Raw genomic sequence first — 12,203 nt, 5'->3', positions numbered from 1 at the left:
TGAGGTAGTTAATAACGAGAAAGAACTGCTGCGTTATACGGGCAAATGGTGATGTGAAAGTAAATACATTAAACATCAAACTTCAGTTATTTTATTTAATCGAAGTTTCATCGTATGGGACATATTGAGGATCATCCAGCTCTATAATCGGGGCAAATCGATGTTTTGTTTGTCTGTTTTCAAACTTCATGTATTTACTGCAATTATGATTTTCCCAATGGTAATGTTTCAGATTCCAGTAGAGAAGCCCTCTGGAAGCAGAGAAGAGAGGGAAAAAAGAAGATCAATCTCTCCAAGGTAAATTTAAAGTTTATGTCTATTTTTCAATGATGTTCACCAAAGTGGCCAAACATGTACAATCAAACAAAAGTCAAGGTTGAGCAAAACACACTGCTCTAACTTTTACATAATACTAAAATTTTAGAACTTTTATTAATGTATTAATAACTGGATGCTGATATAATTTTTTGTCTTTTTAGGGATAGCAAATCTAGGGGTGACAGAAGAAGAAGAAGAGAAGACAGAAGATATTCAGATAGTGACGAAGAATATTATAAAAGGAAACGAAGAGTTAAAAGCTTCCTCGACGAAAAGGAAAATAAAGGGGAAGAATTTAATCAGTCACCAAGGGATGATGGATCAGAAAGGGAATCACAGGAAAAGTTCACCAAGCAGCAAGAAAAGAGACGAGATCGTGGAGAAATTGAGGAAGGTGAGATTGAAGAGGGAGGAATTGGGGACAATGGTGATAGGTACTTTGAACAGAGGCGTGATGGGAAAGACAGGGACCGTAGAGACAGACATAGAGATGACAGTCGTAGAAACAGAGAGAGACAAAGGGAAAGGAGGAGAGACTTTAGAGAAGATGATGACGATTATGAAGAAAGAATCAGGAGGGATCGTAGGAGGGACCAAAACAGGAATGAGGATGAAGAAGGTGCTTTGAAAAGTACAGGAGAAAATACCACTGGTAACAAGAAGGAAGACGACAAAGTAGAAAAGAAAAAGAATGTAATGGATATTCTCACAAGAACAGGTAAGAAGTTTAAATGACGAATTTTATGTTGGTAGTCCCTGATGTGTATACCTACATATCAGCTCAATGGTTGATTACCACAAGCAAAGTCATGCAAAAAAACGATTGTGGACACATTTTCTATGCTTTTTTCATTGTTAAGATAGTAATAACCAATTGGGCAGAAGTAAGCTAAGCATGTTTCTAAGCTCTGCCACTGAATCATCGAAAATTCAACTGAGAAACTTGAAATGCAAGGAAGAGTTTCAGAACTTTTACTTACAATAGATTTTTTTTGTATTCCAATGTTTCAAGAGCGACAACAGTGAGACTACATGTCAGATCTAGTATTTTAAATAAGTGGTTCGGCTCAGCTCAGTATTTGGTTTAACATAATTTACTCCAAACATATAATTTATGTTTGACACCGAGTTATATTGCAGAAAGGTTTTTGCTATAAATCTTCGGTCAATTTGCTTATTATTTTCTGTCCTCTCGTATTTGAATATAATTTTTTTGACGTAATACTTATTTTATTTTTATCTTTTTCAAACATTTCAGGTGGTGCATACATACCTCCTGCAAGACTCAGGCTAATGCAGGAATCAATCAAAGATAAATCCAGGTATGTCATATTGGCAGATAGCCAGTATCGCCTGTATCAAAACCTCTGTTTTAATAAGCTCATCTTTTTGGAAGTGAACCTTTCAAAATGGAGGTAAAAAGCTCATGATCCAAAGGGACATCTTTTTTATGTGAGGTAGAAAGCCCCAAATCTATATGAAGTTCTTTGGAGGATTAGAGCTGTCTAATTTTTCAAGTAGCACGACTACAAGTTACTGCCCTTTTAGTGTTAAGTCAGTGCTTAGTAGGAACGTAGCTAAGACTTAAAAAATGGCATTTATGATGCTTTGACTGTCCATCAAAAACAAAACAAGTTTATATGATGAATAATAGATACATGATAACTGCGAATAGAATAAATGACATTGATACAAGCCTTCAAAGTTAGAGATAAAGCGTAAGAATGCGATTCATGTTACGGATTTGATTACTCTTCGATTACTTACGGATTCGAGTGTCTGAGTGTTTCTGAAGGTGTACTCTTGCTTCAATACACAACAAAACCCATGTCATTTCATATTAGGTTCATTTTGAATAAGAATATGCCCTTTGGATAAGAATGTTACTTGCAGATGCATTTAAAGTAAACATACTCTATAATTAAAGTTTCGTATCCAAGAAAAAAATTAGTTTATTTTTTATATGGAGCTTGTTGTTCTACGGGCAAGATACAATGACATTGACAAGAGCTAAAAAGGAAAATTACAAAAATGCGAAAAGAGGTTCTAGGATAGAGTATTATATACTTGTTCAAGAGATGAAATACGAGATGAAGATTGATTGGATAGAGTACGAGAAAGAAGATTTCTAGCTAATCAATTAACAAATGAATTGCCTATAAGCGCTATGAGACAAGTAAACCTGTTTAGTGGCCTTAGTAGGATGAGTACATGGACAGAGACCCATTGGAAGATCTCGAACTAGAATTTTACTGCTGATTTGAAAGGAAGCCAGGTTTGATGTCACGTGATGTCAAGAAATGTCACGTGACATTTCGGATATTTTTTGCTTTGGTATAGGGCATATCTCATCATTTTGTTTGCAATTTTGTCCTATTTTGAGCAGTGTTTGAAGTTTAACCTGTTTGCATCAACTTATGGAAAATCACGAACTTGAATATAAAAGCCTTTGGTTTATTTTATTTTTTCAGTGTTGAATACCAAAGGATGGCTTGGGAGGCCTTGAAAAAGAGCATCAATGGGTTGGTGAATAAGGTATGGAAAGGATAGCATTAATTGTCAACATCCAGCTTTATTTTCAACGAAGTAGATTCCTTAATGGTTGTACATGGATTCATTTAGAAGTTCCTTACAAATTATTATATTACTTTCAGTACAAAAGTACAAAAATGACTTTAATTAACATTTACTACTTAGTCTATTAACGATGCCATCTCGCTCTATTTTTTTATTTAAGGAACATGCTACTGTTAGCCATTAAACTGCAATATTTTTCATAATATTAAGCCTCCTTTTATCATTCATAACCTGATATGACTATCTCTACAAAATACTTTCCACGCACAAAGAAAGAGCAATTTTTGGAACATTTTTTCCTTTTTGAATAACCTGTGTTTCCTATTTTTCTATTAACTGTGATTTTTGTCGTGATAATTAATTATTCCTTGGAGTACATGATTCCTGAATTTTTTTAGATTAACGTGGCAAATATTGCAAACATAATCCAAGAACTTTTTGAAGAGAATATTGTTCGAGCAAGGTGAGTTTTTTTGACATATTTGCAGCCAGTTACTTTCCTCCGTAATAACATTCCTTTTCTAAAAATTGTTCTTATATTCATTGGTTCTATAAACAAAAAGAATAAATCGTTGCAAAAGATCAGTACGCAAAATATGTCCAGGGACATCATTGATCCAAGAAAATTAAAAATCAACCAAAAGCTCAAACTTATCTGTTGATGCCTACACTGCTAACATAGATTTCTGCAATCTGATACCTTCCCCTAGTTTGTACCCCTTGGTAATATAATTAAAGCGGGAGTTGCGTCTAGTTGCTTAATGATCGTATTAAGCATAATGCTCCGAGTAGCCGCTTAGAAATATTTCTTCTACGCAACAAGGAATGCACTACTATAAAGTCTGTATTTATATATAAACTTACAAAGTCTCATAGTGCTTTTGCAGTGATGATACCATGAATTTCCGCTTTTCGAATCCTATCACGTGACATTTTTTCTTTGCAGAGGCCTGTTTTGCCAGTCAGTAATGCGTGCTCAAGTTGCCTCTCCAATCTTCACAAACGTCTATTCAGCCTTGATCTCTATCGTCAATACCAAAGTGAGTTATAGGCACTTTGATATTTTGAATATTATCCTTACGTATCATAGGGTTTTTTCTTTTGAAAGTTAGTATTTATTTGATATACGCTCAGTATTTTCTGTGTTACGATCATACCTTGTCAAACCGTGCATACTTCGCTCGGTGACAAGATTTAAAAAAAAAAATACAAATTGATGATTGTAAACTGGCTGTGTGCAACCAGGACCGAGGAATAGAGCTTTGCCCCCTGTGTTATTTGGCCAGATATCAGATTGGCTTCACCTTCTCTGTAAGATAGTATATTTTCAATCAAATTCAACGGCAGTGGACCCATTACATGTGATGTGCCGATTTCTGACGTATGAAAAATAATATATTCTTTATTCTGGCTTCAACGACTATTTTACCTATATTATTGCTAAGAAAGAAACTGATTTTTCAGAAAGAGCTGTCTCGATTCAGATTTTGCGATAAATAAAATTTGCTTCTTAACTTAATTATTGTTGGCTATACTCTTTAAATAATTCAAATAAATTTTCTCAATACGTTTCTTTTTCCTTGCTTTAGTTTCCCAAAATTGGTGAGCTGATTTTACGCCGACTGATCCTACAGTTCCGGAGGGCTTTCCGAAGAAACGACAAAGTAAGTTTCTTTGGAAATTGTTATACAGTTTTTATTAATCAAAACATTGATAGATGCTTTATAATAAAAAGTAGATTCAGCCTTTAGGACAATCCCTTACTTCGCCTTTGAATATCTGCATCCCCCTTTCCTAAAATCCTGCAAAACTTGCTCGCCCATTGGCTGACAATAGTTCTGACAAGTGATGCTAGAGCTAGGTATGATTTAAGGCTGTAACATCTGTGGAGTTTATGGGTCTGTGACATCTGTGCAGTGTAGGAATCGATTGAATTATAAGATCTTGTACAGTTGATTTATACAGAAAATACTCGATTTGCCTTTTATATCATTTTGATTAGCCTGTTCTGATCATAGTATAACATTCATTCTTCTCAAATGGACATTAGACTTGGAAACTCTTTTTTCTTTTGTTCTAGACTGTCTGCCTCAACAGCGCCAAGTTTATTGCTCATCTCGTCAACCAACAAGTTGTGAGTGCCAATGTTGTCAATTCAATTATGTTTTCTTTTTATTTGTTGAGATATATCTACCAAGAGTTGTATTTATTCCGAGTTAATTATGCCGATTAAGGCAGAGATAAAGCTTTTAACTGCTTCTTTTTAATGTATCCACTGCCCACGTTCGTATGCAGAAAAAATTGTCTAATTGAAATGTTCATCCACGCCACAGTTTCTCTTTGAACGTTAAAAGGTATTCAAATGATTGGCCTAATTTAGGTCATACCTCTATGAAAGGTTAAAAGTGTGCTCGAACATCAATCAGTTTGGATTCTGTCAAGTATCATTGACTTATTAAGTAATCAACATATACAACGAAGAATGTTTAAGCCTGGATAATCGTTTCTGTATTCCATTGTTTAAAGAGCGGCAACAGTCACATGACTACATGTTAGATTGAGTACTTTAAATATAAGGTTCACTTCTCTAAACATATGATTTTTTGATATCAAGTTAAATTATAAATATTTTTGCGAGAAATGGTATCATTTATTTATCAAGTATATAATTAACATACAACACGAAGAATGTTTAGGTCTGAATACTCATACTCTTAGGTCTGAATTCTCTGTTTTCCCAAATATTGAAAGCAGCTTTAAGTTATTTTTATTGTTCATAAATAACTTCAGACTTTGATAACGTTCAATACAAGCTTGAATAAAACAACTAACTTGTATCTTAACGGCTCTTGTGCAACTGGCATGCTTTGCGACTTTATTTTCAAAACCTTTTTTATATCATACTGCACCAAATTACCAAATACAGCCTATTTCTCATCGCGCAAGAGCCTTAAATTAATCAATGTGTTTTTGCTAATCTTTGCATTAGGAAGTCAGCAAAGATATTCTTTATAGAACAATATCCTTTTTTCTTTTCTCAAAAGGCACACGAATTATTGTCGTTAGAAGTTTTAACATTGCTGCTGCAGAAACCAACTGATGACAGTGTAGAAGTTGCTGTAAGTTTATCTTTTTCTCACTTCCTCCCTTGTCGTAGTCATCGTTTTCTGCATAATTTGTTTTCTTTAACAAATGAAAGTTTTTTTTTGCGATCTTGGGTTATTTCAGCTAAATGTTAAGACTCTTTCTTGTCGTGATTGCTCCTAGTTTGCCACTTTGCTCCTTCTGCTGTCATCAAGAAAAAGTTTCGTTTCTTCTCTTCCAAAAAGTCATACAGATGAAAATTCATTAATTTCGATCCTTTTAAATTTCACCTGTTTCGAGCCTGAATTGTATTTTAAAAAGTCATTACTTTAAGAATCGTGCTTTCTTGCTTTCTTTGCCCATTTCATTAGGCCATTGCTACATGTCCCAGTATCTTGATCTTTTTATATGTTCATAGGTTGGCTTTTTAAAAGAGGTTGGACAGAAGCTCAGTGAGGTATCTCCAAGAGGACTTAATGGTACGCAGCGTTACATAAAGTTTGTTTCATGATTTTGTTATAGCGGCTACACCGCCTTTATTCAGTTGAAATGCTTTTTTCTCCCATGCCTTTTTGCAGCTTCTACGTTTTAAAGCATTTTTGACACGGATGCTTTGTAGATTTAGATGATATGAACAAAGAAATAGGGCTTGCACGGCTAGGGGGAGGGTAGGGGTCTGTTGCTTGTGCAACTGTTTACTGGTCAAATAAAATTGTCATCTCTTCCTGTGGTTTTTGTTAAGGATTAAATAGCATTTCTTGAAGGGAGTACATTAAACACGTGGCCATATTGGACACAGGGGGACCAAGCTGACTGTCTCCTTAACAGTGATGTTTGTTATTTGAAGACTTTGTATCCCGGGTTTTTTCTTTAGATGAGATTATTTGTCTGTTGCTTTGGGTGCCTGCCAATGGGAAGGTAGAGGTTTAACTAGTTTTTGCTTCGATAATATTTCATGTTTTGCTGTTCTCATAAAAATTAAACGAACCATCATATGCAAACGCCAGGACACCCCTGCTTCTCGAGAGTGCATGTCAATGTTTTCCCTTATTGTAATCCCGGCAACTAGACTATAAAGTCTTACCGTTGAGTCAAGTCCATTAACGATACCTTATTATTTTAATCAGCTGTGTTCGAGAGGTTGCGTAATATTCTGAATGAAGGAGAAGTCGATAAAAGAGTACAGTACATGCTGGAAGTGATGTTTGCTGTCAGAAAAGATGGCTTTAAGGTGAGCATAAAAGAAAAATTAGATCTCATTTACAATTATCTAGCCAAGAATAGCTTTTTTGCTAGACCATTTGGAAAGAAAGAGAAAACTTGCTTCGAGCCTTCGACTACTATGGAGATTGTCTCAGCTAAAGAGATGTTGCTCTGAAAGTGGACAATCTCATAGTGCCAAAATAGAAGATTATAATCCTATGCTAACAAACTAAGAATAATTGTGAGGCTCGTTGGATTACTTAGATTGCATAAAATCTATACAAACACTACATGATTAATTGAAAGATGTGTAGGATTTTTTGAATCATCATCGCAGGATTATTTGTAGACCTTGATGAATGGGAAGGGTTGCGCACATTTGCTACCACATTACTGCAGAACTGCAGCATTAATGCCTCTATCTTATTCACAACCCTATACCACCATCATAAGATTAATTTCAGGATTACTTATCACCTAGGAAACTTAGAAGGTCGATTTGATATTGCTGTACTTTACCTGTTAACTTGTGTCTCAGCAAATGAAACTATGTATCACAATAGACCGTCGAATACTTATATAGCTTGTTTACATCTCTTTTCCAAATGCCTTGACAGTTTAAAAATATGCCCACGTCATATGAAAAATATATATTCAACACCTTCCTGAAAAAATGACATGATTTTTTTAGTGTGACTTTATAAAGCTAGGTTGCTCCAGAAGCCATCATTGCTCCAGAATAGAGCTATGGCTTTCGCCTTTGTAAAAAAATAGACATCAGAGATTGGTAAACAGATGCATTTGTTTTCAATACAAATAGGAACGGCACCAATTAATGACAAATGTCGAAATTTTTTGTGTGTTAGGGTGACTTCAGGTCAGGACAAGTACGGTTTCCTTTACAGTAATATTTTTTGTTTATAAACGTTGATAGACATGCTGTGCAATGCTTTTAAGTATAGAGATGACATGTTTACGATTTTTCTTTTATTCTTGCAAGGATCACCCTGCAGTGATAAAAGAGCTCGATCTTGTCGAAGAAGATGATCAAATCACGCATTTGCTACGGTTAGACGACAGTGGTGCCACTGAAGAAATACTGAGTACGCCCTTCCGTTGCTAATTCCTATACTTGCATATTCTTGCATAGTCAAATGAGTCAATTTCCCATATCCTTCTGAGTTTTTTGTTTCTTAGCAGGTTTATTTAGGAGATCAAGGTACTACTTTTCACATTATTGTAAATAATTGTTGGTGGAGTAAATTCTCTACTTAGACCCCAGATAAGGTGAACTCAAGTTGGGTGGGACAGATCGTAGCTTTTACATTTGCTAAATGTGTCAGATTTTTAAGGTCTCGTTTGAGTCCCTCTATGAAAGTGTACTGTATATCCATTTCTGCATATTTAGCATTCACATAACGCACAATTTTACTCAATTTTCTCTGTGAGATTTTCGAACCAGTTGCAGAGATAAGTGGTCATTGAAACATGTTGTTTCAAATAACCTTCCGTTCTGAAGTAACGGTTAACTATCATTTTTTAACGTTATTTTGTTTCAATACCTCTTTTTCCTTCAATCGTTTGGGATCACGGACCATATGGCCTTTCTTAATGTCAGACAAAAGTGTATAAACATGCAGCAATAATTAAACAAACTGCTATACAAAGTTCTACCGAGCTATCACAGTACATAAGCATGCGATGGGTCCTAGGACATTCGCAGATCATAAGTGAATGATTGGATATAAAACTGTCTAATATTCATTTCTCTAAATAGGGAACCAATCAAAGTTTTAATTCTAAAAAGGAATTATGTCCTTGCGTGCAGGTCAATTCATAGACTAATGGAATGGAATTTTCAAGCAGGATTTGTCTTTGTTGATTTTCCTTGGTGATCAGATCCAGGCCTAACAAGATCAAAATTCAATAACCTTATAGGTTTCTCACCTGTTGTCTGCAAAATGCTAAAGTTTCAAGAATCTAGATACGCACAAACACTGTTTTATTGCTTTTAAAACATGTTTTAAATGGTTTCTTGCTAGATAAAACTGCCATAACAGTGCTCTGACTTTTTACTTAAACTCTTTTTAGATGTATTCAAACATGACCCAGATTATGAAGAAAATGAAGAGAAGTACAAGCAGATCAAGAAAGGTTTGTGCTTCCTTTTCAAATTAATGTAACAAATCAATGCCCTATAACACAGAAGTTTGCTCGATTACCATACCGTTGTAATTGAGAGGGATTTTTCTCTCACTGAACATTAATGCACCAGCGTGAGACGGACCAAATCGGGTTTTTAAAGAATCATTAAAAAGTTCTGTTTGAGTCTTGTCTTCTCATTGAAAATTCCTATTAACCATGGTACTTTTAAAAGGTATTAGAAAGGATGTTCATGTTTTTACTTCTATCCTATTTAATGGGTGCCAAAAGTACGTGAGCTAGATTTTATGGCAAAGGTCGGGTACCTGACCTGAGTTTCCATAATGTTATTCTTTCTTTTTTAATGTACTTATAGAAATCTCATGTATTTTTTAACATCTTATTGCTATTGTTTTGCATTAGTCCTTATCATGTTGGTCGTAGGATTTCATTAGCTGTAACTTAGCTATTTTAACATATATACGAAAGTAAATAAACTGATAGTAATAATGATCATAACGAAATTATGTCTATTCCTTTACCATTCAGTCTGCACCTTTAGGGTCACAGCTGAAAAGCTTATGACGTTGTCAATTCCAATTGATCTTCTTTTATAGAGATCCTTGGGGAAGGCAGTGACAATGAGTCTGGTGATGAGGGTGATTCTGGTGAAGATGATGATGATGATGATGATGACGATGAAGAAGCCGGTGGAGAGGGGGCCGAAGATGGTATGTATTGATCTTCAGTTTTTTTAGGATATGACTTTAGCTATAGTTTTCCCATTTGATATGAAATAAATTTATATTTTTGTCTTATTTTAGACTTGTTATCTGTAAGATATTCGTCAAACAGATATGTCATCAAAACTGCACTCCATGCTATCCACCAGTTTGGTATGCACATTGTGTGAACTGATGTTTAATTCCCATGCCGTAATGGAAGTGCAAGGTTTTGTATCATGGAGTTGCAACTTAGAGCCTATTCATTCCAACAATACCTTATAGCAATTACTTGTGAAAGTGAATATAAATTTTCATCAATCGTATTTTCTTAGGTGAAGAGAAAATGGACATCATTGACAAAACAGAAACAAATTTGGTCGCACTGAGGCGTACCATTTATTTAACGATCCAGTCAAGGTGAACCTTTTTCCTTTAAAATTCTAATTTTCTTTTTTTCCCAATTTTCTCTGAGTTTTTCAATAATTTTGCTCGAAAAAGACATTTAGACTCTGATTAACACAGACTCTCTGGAAACGATTCTGATTTCTGCTAAATCAAATTTTTTTTTTTTGCCAAGCTAAATGAAATGCAATTGCTTGCTTTTTTATTGCTGCATACAAATTTTGATTTGAAATATTTTTATGCCCCTTACTATCTTCGTAGTAGGCTATTTTGAGTTAATGAGCATAAACTCCTTGTCCCTCTTTTGTTACCTTAAAGTAGCCGTATGCTGGAAGATATTTTCAACATTGCCTCACCGTAATAGTTTGACTAAATCCTCATCTCACAGGCAAGCACCGTCTTTGGCATCGAGTTTTGAATAGCCCCCCTTTTTGCTTTCAGAATTCGGAAATGCACCCAGTCAATCACAATGTCTTTAAAACGCTTCTCTGCATGTTATCACCTATATGCAGTTTCATAAAACTTGATTTAAGATATTCTTTCTCCAATTAGCTTTCTATGCAGGTTTTTTGGTCAAAAGTTTTGCATGTCAAATACGCCCCAGTCTAAAGAAAATAGAGTCATGAATAGCTTTCTCTCCACTCGAGTAAGCTCCCCCCAAAAACTTTCTGCATAGAGTTTTCAATAAGCCATCCGCTTACCTAAAAGATTTCTGCCTTAAAATTTTTTTTTCCATTTTTTAAGTCTTGACTACGAAGAATGTGCCCATAAAATGATGAAAATGAATCTCAAGCCAGGACAAGAAGTAAGTTTCTTCGTCACAATATTCCAGTTATTTCCTCTTTGATTTTGTCGATATAGTGATTTCATAGTCGACATAGTTGCCACCGTCTTGAAAATATAGATCAAAGATCTGTGCACATGAATAATATACCTTACTTACTCGGGAAACTTGTCTTTGAAAAACAAATCTCGTTTGCCAAGATCGTCATAAGTTCACTCTTTCTCCTTCACTGTAAACTGTTCATCTAGCTGAGTATGCCTACTTTTGTATATAATTTTGGCTTGAATCATAAGTCAATAAGATAAATTGGAATTCCTTCCATTCGTCTGACGGTTGTGCATGCGTATTTCATCGGCTGTTGGGGCAGTCAGTGAAAACCCACTCTAAACGGCATTAACCGTTCTTTTCTTCCAACTTACCCGGACCTTCTTTGTTATGTTGCAAATAACAGGGAAATTGTCAAACTGATTCCTTGAAGGTCAGGTTGTAAATTTTCATAACAGAATGACACTTTGTTCAAAATAAAAACAGAATGAAACGGGTTAAAATGTACTGCATTAGCTGGCAAAATTGTGGTTGAGAGTTTTATAGAGGCTTGCTCCCAACAAACCACGCCCCTACCACCTTTCGAAAAAATCCCTCTGACGTGAAAAATGCTAAAAGCTTTTCAGTTGCATTTGAGATATAGTAGAATGAAGTTACTTCAATGTCTTGTTTAACAGGAATTAAGATATGGAGGGCGTCACAATCCTATATCTCTTGAACTTTTTTCCTCGAGCTTTATAAAATTAAAGAATCAGCGCTTTATTTAAGAATAAATACAGCCTTTCGACATCGCAGTCGTTAGAAAGTGGACATTGCATTTCATTCGTGAATTGTCATACAGTAAGCCGGATAATGACCTTAAACCTCTGACCTCATTCGGAGGACATATCGTGACCTTCGTTGTTTTGCTCTGCAGATTTTTC

At 35.0% G+C, this 12,203-nt stretch overlaps 1 protein-coding gene across 1 annotated transcript in view; it reads left to right on the top strand.

The window, feature by feature from the left end:
• Positions 1-12,203, top strand: part of LOC135681521 (pre-mRNA-splicing factor CWC22 homolog) — a 64,422-nt gene that overhangs the window by 4,368 nt on the left and 47,851 nt on the right. Inside the window, exons 3-18 of the mRNA XM_065196039.2 lie at positions 233-297; positions 480-1,036; positions 1,577-1,640; positions 2,790-2,853; positions 3,294-3,358; positions 3,842-3,935; positions 4,485-4,559; positions 4,976-5,029; positions 5,940-6,014; positions 6,398-6,458; positions 7,107-7,210; positions 8,183-8,285; positions 9,274-9,336; positions 9,942-10,055; positions 10,382-10,466; positions 11,196-11,256. Coding sequence (XP_065052111.2) covers positions 233-297; positions 480-1,036; positions 1,577-1,640; positions 2,790-2,853; positions 3,294-3,358; positions 3,842-3,935; positions 4,485-4,559; positions 4,976-5,029; positions 5,940-6,014; positions 6,398-6,458; positions 7,107-7,210; positions 8,183-8,285; positions 9,274-9,336; positions 9,942-10,055; positions 10,382-10,466; positions 11,196-11,256 — 1,704 coding nt within the window. The remainder of the gene's footprint in view (positions 1-232; positions 298-479; positions 1,037-1,576; positions 1,641-2,789; positions 2,854-3,293; positions 3,359-3,841; positions 3,936-4,484; positions 4,560-4,975; positions 5,030-5,939; positions 6,015-6,397; positions 6,459-7,106; positions 7,211-8,182; positions 8,286-9,273; positions 9,337-9,941; positions 10,056-10,381; positions 10,467-11,195; positions 11,257-12,203) is intronic.

This window comes from Rhopilema esculentum, chromosome 12 (assembly GCF_057945365.1).
Source record: "Rhopilema esculentum isolate cy_ngs chromosome 12, ASM5794536v1, whole genome shotgun sequence".
NCBI classification, from domain to species: Eukaryota; Metazoa; Cnidaria; class Scyphozoa; order Rhizostomeae; family Rhizostomatidae; genus Rhopilema; species Rhopilema esculentum.
The sequence above is the reverse complement of the archived record's forward strand: the minus strand, read 5'-3'. Positions and strand labels throughout refer to the sequence as shown.